Source organism: Rattus norvegicus, chromosome Y (assembly GCF_021556685.1).
Source record: "Rattus norvegicus strain SHRSP/BbbUtx chromosome Y, alternate assembly SHRSP_T2T, whole genome shotgun sequence".
In the NCBI taxonomy this organism is placed as follows: Eukaryota; Metazoa; Chordata; class Mammalia; order Rodentia; family Muridae; genus Rattus; species Rattus norvegicus.
Window position 1 is genome coordinate 724,682 of NC_141555.1, and position 18,408 is coordinate 743,089.

General features: G+C 46.2%; 2 protein-coding genes and 1 pseudogene across 30 annotated transcripts in view; 2 read left to right on the top strand and 1 right to left on the bottom strand.

Moving 5' to 3' along the window:
- LOC147997932 (uncharacterized) overlaps positions 1–18,408 on the bottom strand; it is a 48,945-nt gene that overhangs the window by 24,507 nt on the left and 6,030 nt on the right. For 13 of the 29 annotated variants that reach the window (XR_015647352.1, XR_015647340.1, XR_015647339.1 and 10 more), the window contains one exon: positions 12,642–12,773. The exons of 1 other annotated variant lie outside the window; for it this stretch is intronic. Coding sequence is in view for 3 of the 28 variants with exons in the window: in XM_087601385.1 (XP_087457511.1) it covers positions 3,009–3,150; positions 12,642–12,760 (261 nt within the window). In the remaining 25 variants the exon portion in view is untranslated. Of the gene's footprint in view, positions 1–2,979; positions 3,151–12,202; positions 12,237–12,641; positions 12,774–16,335; positions 16,379–18,408 lie in introns of those variants that run through there. 15 more of the 29 variants (XR_015647359.1, XR_015647356.1, XR_015647346.1 and 12 more) reach the window with 7 other exon arrangements.
- Sry3b2 (sex-determining region Y protein 3B2) lies at positions 5,118–5,630 on the top strand. Its single transcript, NM_001409369.2, has one exon. The coding sequence runs from the start codon at positions 5,118–5,120 to the stop codon at positions 5,628–5,630; it is 513 nt and encodes a 170-aa protein (NP_001396298.1).
- On the top strand, positions 11,087–11,546 carry Limd2-ps4 (LIM domain containing 2, pseudogene 4; annotated as a pseudogene).

The following is an 18,408-nucleotide window of genomic DNA, read 5'->3' on the forward strand; positions in this document are numbered from 1 at the left end:
CCGTTGCTAGCTTGGCACTGGTGGGGAGCCTCGACACCTACATGAATGTTCCTATAAGCATTGCAATACCTAGAAGCACCTTAGGAGTCATTCCTGGCAGGGCACCCTGTATCTTACAGTTCTGAGTGTGTACCTACAAATATGGGATAGAAGGTGACATTGGGACTACAAGCAGGACATGTGATGTGGAGTAGTTGTTGATGATAAGGAAGGTAAAGTATTTGATGGATATACAGCCTACGTAGGTGACTATTGGGGTGTGTGTGTGTGTGTGTGTGTGTGTGTGTGTGTGTGTGTGTCTGTTGTTGTTGTCAAAATATAAAAAATAAAAAAGTATGGTGGTCATTTATCACCACTTTAGGTCTATTCCACAGTGTCCCAAGATATCTGCTGGATATCTTAACTGTCAGTCAGCAAAGCCTCTCACTTGCTCTGCTCCAACCCATATCACACTACCGAAGGCCTCTCTGTGAGCCATCAGCAATCTTTCTTCCTATTTAGTTCCCAAGGCAGGTTTCCATGCCAGAAACACACATCCCAACTCTGTGGTGGCCAGACAGCCAGTGCACACTTTCTTACACTAAAATCACTACATGAAAGAACACACAACACAATAACCTTTGGCCCAATTAATAAGATACAATCGCCCACCTAAACATACAAAGCCCAATACATATCCATCCCTTAAAAACATCCATAACAACCTGTAAAGGTACAGCATGGAATCTTAACATCCCCTGTCATATTGTTCTGTCACGGCTTCTGTCCCTCCCCCTCCTGTTTCTTCTTTTCCGTTCCAATCTTCTCATCTTCCTTCAAACTTTTCTCCTGCCTGTCCTTCCTTCTCATTCAAACACAGACCTCCTTCTATCCTGTACCTGCCTCACCTGTGACATCATCCCAAATGTGTGTTTTTCTATCTCCCTCTCACTCTCTGTCTCTCTCCATCTCCCTGTCTCTCTCTGTCTCTGTCTCTCTCTTCCTGTTTTTCTTTGTATGTGTTTGTGTGTGTTTGTTTCCCTCTCTCTCAATCTCTCTCTCTCCCTGCTTTTCTTTGTGTGTTTCTCTCTCAGTCTGTCTCTGTCTGTCTTTCTCTGTCTGTCTCTCTATATCTATATCTATCTATCTATCTATCTATCTATCTATCTATCTATCTATCTATCTATCTATAGACCACTCTCTCTACCTCTTTTTCTTGTGTGTGTGTGTTAGCACATATGTGAATAATGTTGACGTTCTTCTATATACATATATGTCATTTGAGTGTAAAGAACAATGAGAGATATGCTCATCAACAGGTAGATATTTATTTGAGAGTGGCATCTGACACCAGCAGTGCTGTTCCTGAAGTGTTAGGAGACATTCAGAGGGTGCTTCTCAGTACATTCTGAGATGAGCTATAGCTGATGTCCATACCAAGAAGGCAGTTGGGCAGGAAAAGGAGAGGTGCTTCTAATGTCAGGACAGAGAGGGTTCCAGGCCAGAATAATCAAGGGTTTGGAAGAGAGGCTAGTACATATTTTGGCTATTTGCTGTGTGTGGATTTCCGTGGAATGCTGGATCTTTTCCCTTGGCCGTCTAGCCTTAGTCACTGCAACTTCAGGAATGTCAATGCAGGATAGAGTGTCTCAAACACTTGAGGTCCTTTGGTTGTTGTATTGGCTTCCCCAGCCCTTGTTTGTCCTCTTTGTTCTGAAGAATTGAAACAGTTTTGGTCCTTGAGGGACATTCTATGTCAGACCTGTCACTGACCCCAAGGACCACACAGGTCAACAAGACAGGGTCGGAGTAAGGCCATTCTACTCAGGTTTCAAGCTAGACTGTGGATGATGATAGGACCCCCAGTGCTCTTGCCCTGTGTGATGGGTTTGACACAAGCAATAGATAACTACATTTGACTTGGTAAACTTGGGGGAAATAGACAGGGCCCCTCTCCTAACCCTGACAAAGAAACATTATTGGAAAGCACCTGGAGAAGGCTGGAAGAACAAAAGTACTCAAGGACCTGGTTCTCTAAGCCATTATCATATTGTTTTGGGGTAGTCCTGTGAGGAGAATTATAAAGGCAGAGGCTATCCATGGAATAAATAGCAGGCAAAAAGAATCCATGGCCAAGTGCAGCCTGTACACATTACCTTAGGTCTCTGCTAGGAAAGTTAGAAGGCAGTCTCAGGTAGGGAGTCCTCTGATGCCCTTGATGGGAGAAAAGGGACTCTGGATGTTATGATCTGGATGGCTGGCAGCGTGTGCTTGGAGAAATGAGACAGGACTGGGACTGACATGCCATTCAGTGACACTACTCCCTCAGCAACTGGTAGTCATGAGGTGTTATCCACGTGAGGAAATAGGGGTAGAGAAGGGCTGTACTTGAGGATACAAAGTGGCAAGATGCCAAAACATGCCTTTGCCAGTGGATGGAGAGCCAAAGCCAAGGGCAGTGGCTTGGCAGAATGGACGGGGGTCCTTTCTGGAGCTGAGTGAGGAAGTCAGAGAGAAAGGTAGTTCCTCCTCCTAATAGGTTACGTGCACTCTCTTAGGAAGACAGCACACAGATCATCAATGCCTCCATCAAGAGCAACCAGGCAATAACAGGCTACCAGACAAGGCATTTGGGGCACTTTAACTCCTGCTTCAGAGTCCTGGAGGACACACTAATTGCTCCTGCCTCATGTGGGAAATCACAGAATGTTGGCCTTGACAGAATTCCCTGTGCCACCCTCCAGTGCAGTTCTCAATGTTGGGATGTGACCTCACTAGACACACTGACTCAGACACAGGATTCAAGAGTAAAGTCTGGGTTTCTGAGAGTAACCCAGAAAGCCCATCCCCGCAGTGTTAGGAAAGGTGCAGCTTCATTGTCAGCACGGTTATGGAACTCCCCAACTTCCATCCCATCAGTGCCCTCAAACTGACTTTCTCCACAAGTATCAGCTTTTCCTGTTATTGTGTCCACAACACAGGAAAACTGCTAGGCCTCACCTGGGTGTCTGGTGCCCCTCCACCTTGACTTATATTGACACAGCAGCTGCAGAGCAGGGATTGATGAGTCTGAGGATCATGGGGGCTTCTCCAGATCTTCCCTTGCTGATTCTCAAGAAGATGTGGCCCCTTCCTACTTCAAGGTCTACTTCTTCAAGGTCTGGCCAAGACCTATCCGGCATGAATATACACAGAATATGAAATGCCAGCACACAATTGAGGAAGGCTGGCTGGGCATTACTCACAGTGTTTCCTTTACTCTTACTTGAATTGAGCTGGCATTCAGACTCTCTGCCTGAAAGGACTTTGCCTCAGCATTTCCCGAACACCCTTCCTGCCCAAGAGCTGACAAACCTTTCTGTGCCTTCTTGGGCCAAGCAGACAAATGTGGTAGGTCCTTCTTGGGCCAAGCAGACATATGTGGTAGGTCCATCTTGGGCCAAGCAGACATATGTGGTAGGTCCTTCTTGGGCCAAGCAGACATATGTGGTAGGTCATTCTTGGGCCAAGCACACATATGTGGTAGGTCATTCTTGGGCCAAGCACACATATGTGGTAGGTCCTTCTTGGGCAAAGCAGACATATGTGGTAGGTCCTTGAAGCAAACTGGGAGAGACATAGGCTTGGCTGTGGATGTTGAGAAATACCTGTCCTATTGCCTCACAGGAGGGACCTCTAGCAAATGGCTTTTCCCTGACCTGGAGGTCTGCATCTTCTGCTCCCCACATTACTCTACTTACCGACATTGCTCCTCTGGTAGGCCATCTACCGTCCACTGAACTAAGAGATGGTTTGTCTGGCACTCTGTGAAATGTCTCTGCCTGTGCTAAGAGTCCCCCTACCATCCCTTGTACACACTGCTTATCTTCTGGACAATGTGGTCAAATCCAGATAGGTCAGCAGCTCTGTGAACTCTCATATACCAGGCTGCTCAGCCATGATTGCATGTGTTCTCCCTCCAGCCTTCTCTGTCGGAGAGAGAAGTACTTCTGGATATCCAGACAGATGTCTTCTGCAGTGACCTGAGGCAAATGTCTCTAGCTTCTGGATGGGGGTCCCTCTGCAGCCCACCAAGGCTCAGGACACATTTTTTCAGAGTAGAGAATACAGTAGTGTGTTTCTGTTGTATTTGTCTGAGTGTCTGTGCGTGATTACCTGCATGTGGAGTGTGTGTGTGTCAGTGTGTATCTGCAAATAATTGAGTCTCAAATGCACTTTAGCAACATGCCAGCAACAACTGTTGGTTGTATTGAAATAATCCTAATAACAATATTTTTAGTATTACTACATAGGAAATTTGTACAAACGAGCTTTATGATGCATGTATATGACAAAGAGAGAAAGAAAACTTCCTTGAGATATTTGTTGAGTTTTAGGTTTTGTAGCTTTCAATTCTAAAACTCAGCATTACTACTGTTTTTGTTTTGGTTTTTCTTTGTCCCATGGTGTAGATCTTTATAGTGGGCTATTGCCCTGGACAGACTGATTCTTTTTCTTCATGCTACCTCGCTTACTGGACTAGGATACAATTGATTGTTTTCCTACTTATCTTTGACCCTCTCTACCACTTGTACATGCTTGTTTATTTCTCAGTTAGTCCATCATAAATATCATGTATGCTACAGGGCAAAAAGAACGGCTTAGTATGCTCATTGTTGTATCTTAATGCTTGTTGAGAAGAAATGACCAAAGAGAAAGTTGTATGTTTTTAAGGAGTGTAAAAGTGCAGTCTCTACATTTACAATCCACAGGGGTTTTGGTTGACAATATGTAGGTTTGTGTGGTGGCTTCAAAGTAGATTAGTTGGGCTGGACGTGGAAGGTCCTGAGGGAGGAGGGATGAATATTTTCTGACACACTTTAAATACTAAAATCTTTGTACAAACACAATTTGGATACTAGCTTTTACCCCTTACACTTTATATCTTGACTTCTGTCTCTGTCTGTCTCTGTCTCTCTGTTTCTGTCTCTATCTCTGTCTCTCTCATCTCATCTCTGACTTCCTGGTTGCAATTCTAATTCTTCCACTACATTCAGCATTTCAGATCTTCACTTTCAGTGTTCAGCCCTACAGCCTGAGGACATATTAATCTCTGGAGAAGGGAGAGCTTTGGGAGCAGTGACAGTTGTCTAGATAGCATGGAGGGCCATGTCAAGCGCCCCATGAATGCATTTATGGTGTGGTCCCGTGGAGAGAGGCGCAAGTTGGCTCAACAGAATCCCAGCATGCAGAATTCAGAGATCAGCAAGCAGCTGGGATATCAGTGGAAAAGCCTTACAGAAGCCGAAAAAAGGCCCTTTTTCCAGGAGGCGCAGAGACTGAAGACCCTACACAGAGAGAAATATCCAAACTATAAATATCAGACTCATCGAAGGGTTAAAGTGCCACAGAGGAGTTATACTTTGCAGCGTGAAGTTGCCTCAACAAAACTGTACAACCTGTTGCAATGGGACAACAACCTACACACTATCATATACGGACAGGACTGGGCTAGAGCTGCACACCAGTCCTCCAAGAACCAGAAAAGCATTTATTTACAGCCTGTGGACATCCCCACTGGATACCCACTACAGCAGAAACAGCAGCACCAGCAGCAGCAGCACGTGCACCTGCAGCAGCAGCAGCAGCAGCAGCAGCACCAGTTCCACTAGCAGCAGCTAACCTACTTACTGTCCGCTGATATCACTGGTGACCCTACACCATAGCAGGAGCACCTCAGCAAAGCCCTGTGATAGGTAATCTCATGATACTGGCTCTGCTCCTACCTATCCCAACACTCCCCTTGCTGTAATTTACAGCTTGAGATTCCTACTTGGTTTGGATACTGAGTTCCCTCTGGTTGTAATAAAGGTCCTGCTCCCCTTTTTTTTCTGGTGGGGGTGTGGGGGAGGAGACCAAAATGTGTGTAAGGATGTGTAGTGTGTAAGAAAGGAGAATGCTTAGAAGGGCTTACTACATACTTTTTGTTTAACAGCGTACTACTCGCATTCTTATGGCATTTAATCGATGGAAGAAACTAGGTTTAGACTCATAATGAATTTATCTGTACTGCCAGCTCAAAGGCAGCAAACAGCTTTAGAGCCAATACAGCTTGACATGCTAAAGTGGGAGGTGGGAGAGGGGAAGGTGGAGTTTTAAAGGAAACATCAGAAGGGTACACACTACAAATATCCAGCTGGGCAAGGAAATTCTTTTCATTCCTGTTTGATAGGAATAAAGGACTATTTCAATCCCTTTCCCACAGATAAGAAGGTGTTACAGGAACAGAGGCAGCTGTTAATTCTTCCCAGCCCATTGTTCTATTCTTTTCTTAAACTCCAGACAGTAGGATCTTGCAGGCATTCCAATGCAAAGGTCAAGGGACTTTACTGGATGCCTGGATGCATATTAAAGTTCTTTAGCCACCAAGGGGAACATATGTAAATTATCACTTAGGTTGAGTATTCTAATGACTAGGATACAGTAGTTCATTTCTGAGCAGGCAAAAACACAGTGCCCTCAGGTCTGGGCTGGCTGTCCTGTCCTTTCAGCATCACCATGGAAACCATTGTCTATCTGTAAGTGGTCAGTACTCATCTCTGAAAAACATACATAATGCTGTAAAAACACTGGCTGTGCCCCTTTAGCATGCAAAGTACTCCTTTGTAGATCAGACACATCTATCTGTTTATCAGGGTCTCTCTCTCCAGCACACAAAACTACATCATATATGACTTCTGTCACTGTGTGTGCTTGCGTGTGCACGTGCGTGCCAGTGTGCATGGGTTTGTCTTTTTCACTTCTCCTTCACACTATGATAAACCCAGTTGTTCTGTAAACTCTTCTCTCTGTAACATCGTTTGATAAAATAAGCATTTATACAAGTTCATGCACAGGAAGTCACATTCTGCTTCTCTTTTACCTATCTTTAAAGAATAAACAGTTTTATTCACAAAATTTTTGTATAAAAGCAGTACAGACAAAGCTATGTTTTCCAGGACCGGGTAAGAATCAGAAACAAAATGTACAAAGCACCAAGTTACATAGGCAAGCTAAGTGGACACTTAGCCTGCAGGTAACACTCCCCATATACAAAATGATGCAAAATGGACTACTACAAAAGGTGAAGGGAAGGGGAAGTTTAAGTGGCCATTTACCCATTAGCTCACCCGCCAGATTTTTAAGCTAAAGAATGGTTCAAAGTTACAAACTCTTACAAGCAAGCTTAAAACAGAATACAGCAACCCCTGCCATAGCTTCTTTAAGAAAGCTCAAGGAACCAGGCATAGGTTTGTCTATACCAAGTTTCATACCCAGAGCTTCAGTTAGCCTCTTCCAGTTTCATCACATTATTCTCCCACAGTGTTTCTCTCATACAAACTGTTCCCCGTAAGCTCTTGAATCGACTATGTAACCCTAAGGCATAGGTCGGAAGGAAAGAGCAGCCCATGGAGCTTCAATTGTGATATCTTACACCCTAAGTAAATACAATACAGTGTATTACCTGATGTATTGAACTCTTTGAAACAAACTACTGTTCTACAGGACCGTAAAACCTTTGAGCTTTAATTGATTTTCAAACCATTTAGTGTTCACACTAACTAACTTACATGTATTGTTTCTGTAAATCAGTTAAAAGACTGTTCTCCAGAATTCAGTGGATTAGTTAGTTGACACTACTGGACCTCTAAGTCAGGGCATGCTTCAGCACATTTCAATGCCAACACTCAATAAGGGTTTATGTCTTTGGGTAGACTTCTAATATAAATGAATGCAAATATATCTACTCAATGGGTGCTTATTAATCTTTCGCTGGAGAGTTTCTGCATGTGTTCCCCGTGTCTTTTGTCTTTTGTTTCTCCATTGTGTGGATTATAAGCAAAGAGCCGTAGATACAGGCCAAGGACCTCATGGATCCTATGGCAGTCCACAGGCTTCCTCTTTCTCACCTGGACCTATTTGCTTCTTATCTTCCTCCTTTTCTCTCTCTTCCTTTTCCACTACCTCCTCCTCCTTCCTCCTCTTCCTCCTCACTCTCCTTCATCTTTGTGCACAGGAGTATCCTTGTGCAAGAAAGCTTTGTAGTTAGTTGCAGCTTGAATTTCGTAAGCAGTGCTCTGCCTAAGATTTAGAGTCCTTTTCTCCAAAATGTTCACCCCACTATCAGCTTAGAGGTCAGTACTGGGATTGGTGGCTATTCTTGGAGAACTCATGAGATTCATTCTTTTGTTAGATGCCACCCCCATCCCTCTGCCTGTTACTTTTTCATGGCATACCAAGGAGTCCAAACGAAGGCACTGATCACTGCACCGATATCTGGGAGAAACTTGTACAACGATGGTGAACGTGGGGTTTACAGTCCTGAAACACTTTGTTCGGTCCTCCAACTTTTAAAGTAAGTTGTATAGCAAAAGGGGAGTTGCAAGCAAATTGCATGAGATTTCACTGAAAATCTAAACTAGACAGGGAAAACTATAAGTAAATAAACACCAAAACTATAAATAAGTAAATACTAAGTATCCTTGTTCTTTTTGTTTTGTTATGTTTTTCCACAAAGTATATTGAAACTCTGGAATTGTGACAAGAAGTATTATTTTGGCTTTATGTCCAAGGTTTCAAAGCACTTAATGACACAAACTGTAAAATTAAACTGCTGTTAGCTAATTTTGTTTAACTAAAGAAGTTTCTTTTATCTCTGAAATAAGCAGTTTTTGGTCCCTGGATATTAACTTCCTACTGACCAGGGACTGTGAGATCCTTTGTTCTCTGATAATTGAAATTCAAAACAAAGACAATCAACATTACAAACCACACACACACACACACACACACACACACACACACACACACACACACACACACACACCATTAGAAAAAGAATTTCCTGAGAGACTGTTCTTCTAGGAACCAAGCTTAGTTAGCACCTGGCTTTCAGACATCAACAGTTACTTGTTACAAAGGTAAGGGAAAACTCACCCAAATGAAGTCTAAACACTACTGAGCCAGAACCACAAATTCTGATTGTCATTCTTGTCAATTACTCATCTTTACAAGTAGTTCAAATGCCAGTAATAAAGGATTTCTGAAATGTTATTGATGGCAAACTTTGATTTCCAAATACAGCAAGGCTGAGAAAGAAAACCATAAGGGGCATAGCCAAGCCAGCTTAGGGTATTGGTGGTGGGAGGCCAAGTAGGGAACTGGCTCAGACTGCATGTGAGGGGAGCAGGGTCAGGGAGCCTGAGGTGGCCAGTGGCAATTTGTGGGTGGACAGGTGGCGGCAGCCCAGACCATCTGAGACAGCATTTGGTTCAGTTTTTGTTTTTCTGGGAATGTCCTTCTATGTCACTCTGTGTGTGTATTCTGTTTGTGCTTTTTGTCCTCTCCTACAAATTTTTCTTTAATTCCTAGGACGGGGCAGGCACAAAGCATTCCACTGGGGCTGATCCTGAACCATTTTAGGACCTCACAGAGTCACAGAAGACTTGGGTCTGGTTGTTTATGATGTGTTTATGAAAAGATAAAGAGTGGGGATATGTTCTATGGAGGTGTGGTGAGGTATAGGGGAAAGGGGTGCCTCTGCAGGCCCATGCTGAGACATCCCTTCCCCTGAGGAACCAACCCAGGATAATACAGTATAGTATAAAGTTTATCCAGGGCATGGGGAGAGGAGTTAAGAGGGTAGTAGAGGCACAGGAGAGAGGGAGAGTGGGAGAGAGAGGGTGAGTGGGAGGGAGAGGGAGACAGAGGGGGAGGAGGAGGAGGAGAGGGAGGGACAAAGGGAGTGAGGGAGAGGGAGGGAGGGAGAGAGAGAGGGGGAGGGGGAGGGAGAGGGAGGGGGAGAGGTGGAGGGAGAAGGAGTAGAGGAGTAGAGAAGTAGAGAGGCAGAGAGGCCAGCTGTGAGCATGTGGAGGTGGAGGGGAGGGAATGGGGGGAGAAGGGACAAGGGAAAGAGTTGGTAAGAAAGCAAGAGGGAGGAAGAGAACAAGAGAGTGAGGAGGGGAAGCATCCCCTTTTATATAGTCAGGCATACCTGACTCTTGTTGCCAGGTAACCTATGGGGTGGAGCTTAGACAGAATGCTAACATTCCCCTGTTTGGGTTTAATAAAAAAAGAAAAATTCAAAAGAGATGATGGTGAAGCAGGAATAGGGTTGTCATTGTTGTGATCTCTACTTCCTGTTTGCTTTACAGCCATATGTCTCTAGGGAACCTAGAAAAGTGGGCATGGGGATGTTTGTCCAGTCTTAGAGTTGGCTGTTTCCTTGTTGTCCAGGGTCTGTTGAACCGTCTGTGGATAGGTGAGAAGGAACAGGTCCAATCGAAGCGTCTGTGTCTGTGAGGGGACAGTTCAGCATCTGGAGGTTGCTTCTCTGGAGCTGTCCTAGATGTACTAAGTGTCTGGACTTGGCAAGATGCTGGAACACACACACACACACACACACACACACACACACACACACACACACACACACACATATATATATATATTATAGGCAGAGAATAAGATTAAGTGTATTTGGGAGAAAAGTAAATTTTTCTTAGATGTACATTTGAAACCCAGAGGAATCCCACCCTTTGGAATAGGTAGTAAGTGGGAACATTAGACAGATAGACAGATTACCCAGATTATCTGGGTGGAGTCTATTTGGTCCATAAGGGATAGATCTGAGTGGGTTTCCTGTAGTTTACAAGTTTACAAAAGAGATAACAACAAAAGTTAATTTAACAACATGGGGCTGGAGAGGTGGCCCAGAGGTTAAGAGAACTGACTGTTCTTCCCAAGATCCTGAGTTCAAATCCCAGCAACCACATGGTGGCACACAACCATCTGAAATGAGATCTAATGCCCTCTTCTGGTGTGTCTGAAGACAGAGACAGTGTAATCGCATATATAAATAAAATAATCCTTAAAAAAAAAAAGAGTTAACGACATGAACATTCTTTAAGATAATCTGTTTGTGGAACAGAAGGAATAAGAATTTGCGATTATACAGTTAGATCCATGTAGTGAAAAGTTTAACAAGAAGAGGAAATACGGGGCTGCTGCTCAGGGACTACTGGCAGCTATGGCAGCTAGAGCCCGAGCCTCTTGCACCGGAAGCGGTCCCCCAGCGACCTACCCCCGCCCTGCGGCGCAGGCCAGCCCGAGCCTTCTTGGCTTGGCATCTCCTCCAGGGCCGCCAAGCACCTCTGAAGAGCCATGTTCCAGGCTGCTGGAGCCGCCCAGGCCACCTTGTCTCATGAAGCCAAAGGCAGCAGTGGCAACAGCACGGTGCAGCTATCTAAGTCCTTTAGCTTGCAGACTCAGGTGAAGGAGACCTGTGCAGCCTGCCAGAAGACTGTGTACCCTATGGAGCGGCTGGTGGCAGACAAGCTCATTTTCCACAACTCCAGTTTCTGTTGCGAACACTGCCGCACCAAATTCAGCCTGGGCAGTTATGCTGCAATGCACGTGCATTTTACTGCAAACCTCACTTTCAGCAGCTGTTTAAGAGCAAAGGCAACTAAGATGAGGGGTTTGGTCCAAAACACCACGTGGAGCTCTGGGCCCACGAGGAGGTGGGCTGAGGCACCAAGACAGCCTGAGACCCCTTTAACATCCATTCTCTCCCAGCACATGGCCTACAGCTGGGCAATGGGAAGGACTTGGGCTTGGGGGAGCAGGGTGGGAAAGGATGAGGCTCCCTCAGACAGGTTTCAGGCATAAGGCTCTGCTCCAGGATTCCTTGCCTTTCCTTGTAGGATGTTGGCAGTGGGAACCAGAATTGGAGTTTTCACCATACTGCTCCCTTTAACCCGTGTCTCCCTGGGAGGCCCACAAGTCCAGCTTCCCTATTTAGGTGCCTTTTCTCCAGCAAGGTGTCAGCATGCCCTCCTCAGGGTTCCAAGCTCCCTCACTGCCACCTGGGCCTCGTGTACCCCCTTGTCTCCCCAGCTACCTCTGCCCCTTAGCCTGGTTGTGAGCCACAGAGACTGGAAGAGGGAGAGTGCCATCTGCTGGGCCTCATAGATGCCACCTCGCTGGTGGGGGGAGGCCAGGGGGAGAGGGAAGACAGCCTGCAGCCTTGGGGGTCTAGGGGTCCCTTGTATCACAAAGCTAAAGCTCTTCCTAGAGCCTCAGCTGACCGGGTTGGCAATAGCTATGCTCCCCCTCTGTTGTGCTGTTGACTGTTGTGATCAACCCTGGTTTAAAAATGTTTAAACTGGGGGCTGGGGATTTAGCTCAGTGGTAGAGCACTTACCTAGGAAGCGCAAGGCCCTGGGTTCGGTCCCCACCTCCGAAAAAAAGAACCAAAAAAAAAAAAAAATGTTTAAACTGAAAACAAAAAAAGGGGGAGGGGATATGAAACATTTAATCAACGGGATCCAGGTTTAGATAAGGAAACAACCAATTCCATCTGTGAAGGCTTACGGCTGAACTAGTCGCTAGAAACTGAGTTTAGAGTCTGTGTCCTAGTTGTTAAGCTACAGCTACCTTAGCTGTCAATGTAGTCAGAAATCTGGGAATAGCTTATAATCTAGCAGTCATATGTTATTTAAAACATGACAGAGTGTACTACCCAACAGTTCCCTAAGGTCTCCATGGCAACTTGGGCAGACTCAGTCTGGCTTTGGAGCCCAGAAGACACAGAGCTTTTTCTCTGTGTAAGGGATAGGTGTGACATGAGATTTTTGACTTACCTTAATTTAGATAAATCATTTGACTCTAAGGGTATCCAGTTTTGTACACTGTGTTTCTCAGTGGCTATCATATCACAATCCAAGCAGACTCTTGAAGCTGTGTTCATATCTTCTGAAACCTTTTGGGGCAAACTGTTAGAGATTTCAGAAGATTCTGTCTCATAAACTTAAATATATTAATAATTAGCAGATTTCTAACAAGATCGGGGGCTATATTGCCTAGTAATATCTGAATAGAGCATACCATAATTTAAAGGCAGTAGCAAAAATCCTATCAGACAGGATAAGAATGAAAGTCATAATACGGAACTTTGACAGGTTTTGTAGGTAGAGAAAAGGAATAAGAAAGTTGTGCTGTGAGGGAGAGAGTGATGGAACTGAACACAGGCCAGTCTTGGTAATGGCTAGTCTGTGGAGCTAGGTAGGGACAGGAGTGGGCACACGCATGCATGCATACACGCATGCACATAGTTGAGGTAGAGGGCAGCCGAGAGGTTGGTTCTTTGGTTCTGCGGTGCACGCTCCTAGTTCCACCTGGCATGTGGGCAGAGTTTCCACCTGGCATCTGCAAGCCCCTGACCACTGTTTCAGGCCCAGCCCTGGTTGGGGTGGGGGACAAGGAGGACTCAAAGTAGCCTGTTTCCCATCCCAGCAATGAGTATGCTATTATTGCGGTGGGTGACAAACAGATTATGAAAGGGGACAGGGCGAAAGCTGGATTTTTTTTCTTTTGAGCCTGCTGTGGGCAGAGAGCAGGAGCAGAGTCCCAAACACACATACACACGCAGGACACACAGACAGAGACAGAGAGAGGGAGAGAGAGACAGAGAGGGAGACAGAAAGAGAGAGTCATGGAGAGAGACAGAGAGACTGAGAGTCAGAGAGAGAGAGACACAGAGAGAGAGAGAGAGAGACAGAGAGAGAGTCAGAGGGAGACAGAGACAAAGATAGAGAGATAGAGAGAGTCAGAGAGGAGAGACAGAAGGACAGAGAGGCAGACAGAGAGAGAAAGAGAGACAGAGAGATAGACAGCGGAGAAACAGAGAAAGACAGAAAGACAGAGGCAGAGTGACAGAGAGAGACAGACAGAGAGTCAGAGAGACTGAGGAGAAAGAGAAAGACAGAGAGAGACAGAGAGACAGACACAGAGAGACAGACAGAGACAGACAGAGAGACAGACAAACAGAGAGACAGAGAGAAATAGAGAGATAGAGAGATAGAGACAGAGAAAGAGAGAGCGAGAAAGAGAAATAGAGAAAGCAACATAGAGACAGAGAGAATCCGTGAGAGACAGAGAACGAGAGAGACACAGACAGAGAGAGAATAGAGACAGACAGAGAGACAGAGAAATAGAGAGTCAAAGAAAGACAGAGAGGGAGAGACAGAGGGAGACAGAGAGAGAAAGAGAGAGATACAGAGAGAGACAGAAAGACAGAGAAAGAGAAAGACAGGGAGACAGAGACCATGAGAGACAGAGACAGAGAGAGACATAGTCAGAGAGACAGACAGACACAGAGGCAGAGAGACAGACAGATACAGACAGAGAGACAGAGAGAGAAATAGAGAGATAGAGAGATAGAGAGAGTCAGAGAGGAGAGACAGAGGGACAGAGAGGCAGACAGAGAGAGAAAGAGAGACAGAGAGATAGACAGAGGAGAAACAGAGAAAGACAGAAAGACAGAGGCAGAGTGACAGAGATAGATAGACAGAGAGTCAGAGAGACTGAGGAGAAAGAGAAAGACAGAGAGAGACAGAGAGACAGAGGCAGAGAGACAGACAGAGACAGACAGAGAGACAGACAAACGGAGAGACAGAGAGAGAAATAGAGATAGAGAAATAGAGACAGAGAGAAAGAGAGAGAGAAAGAGAAATAGAGAAAGCAAGAGACAGAGAAAGTCCATGAGAGACAGAGACCGAGAGAGACACGGAGAGAGAGAATAGAGACAGACAGAGAGACAGAGAAATAGAGAGACAAAGAAAGACAGAGAGAGAGACAGAGGGAGACAGAGAGAGAGAAAGAGAGAGATACAGAGAGAGACAGAGTAACAGAGAAAGAGAAAGACAGGGAGACAGAGAAAGCAAGAGAGAGCCAGAAACAGAGAGAATAGAGACAGAGACATAGAGAGACAGACAGATGGAGACACACAGAGAGAAAGAGAGAGACAGAAGGAGAAAGAGAGAGACAGAGAGACACAGAGAAAGACAGAGAGAAAGAGAGAGACAGAGAAAGAGAAATAGAGAAAACAAGAGACAGAGAGAGACCATGAGAGACAGAGGCAGAGAGAGACAGAGGCAGAGAGAATAGAGAGACAGAGAGAGAAATACAGAGACAGAGAAATAGAGAGACAGAGAGACACACACAGAGAGAGAAGGAGAGACAGAAGGAGAAAGAGAGACAGAGAGACAGAGAAAGAGAGACAGAGAGAATAGAGTCAGACAGAGACATAGACAGACAGATGGAGACACAGAGGGAAAGAGAGCGAGACAGAAGGAGAGAGACAGAGAGACAGAGAAATAGAGAGACAGAGAAAGCAAGAGAGATAGAGACAGAGAGAACAGAGAAAGACAGAGACATAGACAGACAGATGGAGACACGGAAAGAGAAAGAGAGCAAGACAGAAGGAGAAAGAGAGAGAGAGAGATAGGGAGAGAGAGACAGAGAGCTAGCGAGCACTGGAACACTTGGGAGGGAAGATGGCTGCACACAGGGAAAGAGAAGGTCTCCTCAGCCAGTCTCCAGCAGGACTCAAGGGGCTAGGCCAGACCTGCTTCTGCTCTCCCAGCCCACCATTAGAACTAGAGGCTGCAAAGTCAGCAACCAGGCAGGGAGGGTGGCAGAAGCCTAGAGAGACTGGGGGTGGGGGAATAAGAGTAGAGAAATAGAGAAGTAGAGGCTGTCTATGAGTACTTGGAAGAGTAGGGGAGAGGGGAATGTGGAGAGACGGACAAAGGGGGAAGAGAGTAAGAGCAAGAGAGCAACAGAATGAGGAGGGGGCCATCAGCCCCTTTTATAGTGTCATGCATACCTGGCTGTTGCCAGGTAACTGGGGGGGGTGGAGCTTAGACCAATGCTAGCAGTTTGTCCCTACAAGCTAGGCATAACTGCAGGAATGAATGACCCACCTATAGACTGAGGAGGGGACTTTCCATCTCTCCATCATTTACAGGGTGAAGGTTTAGTTTATGAGACTTTGAGGCCACCCAGACCAACTGTCATACATCTCCACGTGGCAATACCTGGTTGAGAAGTCCCTGTTTGGATGAGGTCTTTTTTTGTTATGGGCCTCTCTGCTCCCCACCCTTCTTCTTCTAAAGGAGAATCAGCCTCGGCCCCTTTGCCTTGCTTCCTCTTTCTGCTCCCAAGGATTTCTGTCCCCTTCCTATGTTCCTCATCATGCCCTCTCTGCCACTACCCTTCCTCAGCCAGCACAGGCAGAGGGAAGAGCAGCCCCTGACCTCCCCGACCCCACTTGGAGTCCACCTCACATTCAGGCCCATACTCTCCAGAGGGCAGTCTACTAAGGCCTTACCTCTCCAGGCTATGGAACCCAGGTAGTATCTCCCCCCAGATGTTCAGGGGAATATGTGTTCATGACACATGTGCCATTTGCAGGAACTGGCAGAAACCCCCCTCCCATTTTTAGATAGAACATGAGCTCTCACAGGTCTTCTAGATTCAGTCATGTTGACTTACCTGGGATGAGTGTCAGTCAACCCAGGTGTCAGCTCTAGCTGCACTACACAACAGAGGAAAGAGAGAGAGGGTTCTTGGGAGCCACCCAGAAAATGGTTCTGGGAGCAAATGGGCTGCCTACTCTAGTTCAGGCTGATATAGGTGCAGCCTTTCCTTGGACTGGACCTGACTGAGAATTTAGCAATGCTGTTAAAGAACAGGTGCCAGATTCTGATGGGCGGGGTGGGGGCTCTGAGAGGCCACCGGATAGCCCACAAATTTATGTAAGGTTAGCCAGGTGATGCAGGGAAAGAATGAGGACCCCAGGGAATATCTAGAGTTTTTTAAACCTATAGGACCTATACTGCTTTTGACCCAGAAGCCAGAGAGTAACAGTCAGCTGTGAACATGGCTTTTGTTAACCAAACTGCCCCTGACATCCTTTTGAAAGCTTCAGACACTGAATAGCTTTGTGGCCTAAAGCCAGCCTCTATTTGTCTTTGAATGGCAAGACTGGGAGAGAGGCTTCAAGGGACAACTGACATGGACACACCTGCATCAAGGATTCAGGACTGCAGGCTGTTAGTGCCACTAAATATTAAACCGGACAGGAGCTGATCCAATGCAGTCTCACATGAGGGTTTATTCTAGTTAAGCTAGCTCAGCCCCTCAGTTAACCTCAGGCAGGCAGGACTTCTTTTGTTGGAATAAGGGGCCCTGAGCATCTATCCAGGATTAAGCTTTACAGCAAGCAGCAAAGGGGTGGGGGGAGCAGATAAGTGTGCAAGCATCTAAATTGGAAAGATACTAAGGCCTTTAGTTTAACTGGCTGGTGCTGGAGATCAAATTGTAGACTCAATTTCTATTTCTCTCTGCATTGGTGCTCATTAGGCAGTGGGGGTGAGGAGATGGGGAAGGGAGTTGGGGGCTTGTAACCTGGGGCTGCAGATCTGTTGGGGTAATAACCTGGAGCCACTGGTCTTGTTGGGGGTGTAACCTGGAGTGCAGATCTTACTGGGGTGAGCCTAGAGACTGGAGAGAGGCCCAGGTTTTGTTGGGGGGTGGGGGCTGGGGCGTAACTTGGAAACTAATGCCTGTTTGAACCTGAGTTCAAACTTAGGGCAGGTTCTCTAAAATGGAGTCTGGATTTAAAAGATCTGGTCTCTGAACCTATCACCTTGGAGGAGGCACTGCCTGAGTACTTGGGTCAGCAGCTGTGGGCCCACCCCCAAATAACTGTGGTCCTGTGTGTATTGCAGGGCTCCCGGCTTGGAGACATGCCAGGAGGCCGCATGAGACTCCTACAGGAACTGAGACAACTTGGCTGCCCAGTGTCTGCTAAGAAGGCAGGCCCAGCTTTGTCATCTTGAGGTCCCCTATCTGGGATGCATAGTCAACGGGGGCCAGCCAACATGCTGTTGGACACCTGGAAGCAAACCATCCTCAGCATCCCAGTTGCAACAACCCTAAAGCAAGTACAGGAATTTCTGGGATCTCACAGGTTTTGTAGACTTTGGGTGCAAAGGTCTTGAGCTAGCCAAAGCCTTATGAGGTCGTCCAGGACCAAGAAAACAAAGTAGATGGACCCTTAAGAGGAATGTAGCTCTTAAGACTCTAAGAAGAGCCTTACTGGAGATGGCAGCATTGGCCCTCCTAGAGAGTCACAAACCATTTCACCTGTATGTGGATCAGAGAGAGGGGACAGCAAAGGGGGTGCTCACCCAAACTTTGGGATCATAGAAAAGACCTGAGTCTGATTTATCTAAGAAGCTGGACCCGGTGGGCCAAAAATGGCCAGCCTGCTTCTGGACCACAGCTGCCACTGTCCTTCTAGTCAAAGATGCTGGCAACGTAACCATGGGTCAGGGACTTGTTATCACTATCTCCCCTCCCCCATGCTACTGAGGGGACCCTCAAGAATCCACCCAGCCAGTGGCTGTCGAACCCCAGTTGGTGCACTTTCAGGCTCTACTTTTGAGTCCCCTCACATAAGATATAACCCATCTTCTGCCCTAAACCCAGCCATCCTCCTCTCTGACCCAGCCACAGATGTGCAGCATGTTTGCTCTCTGTATAGTTCTGGGGCACATCCAG

Excerpts from the sequence above, each read along its gene's own strand:
- Sry3b2 (NM_001409369.2), top strand. The coding sequence starts at position 5,118 with ATGGAGGGCCATGTCAAGCGCCCCATGAATGCATTTATGGTGTGGTCC.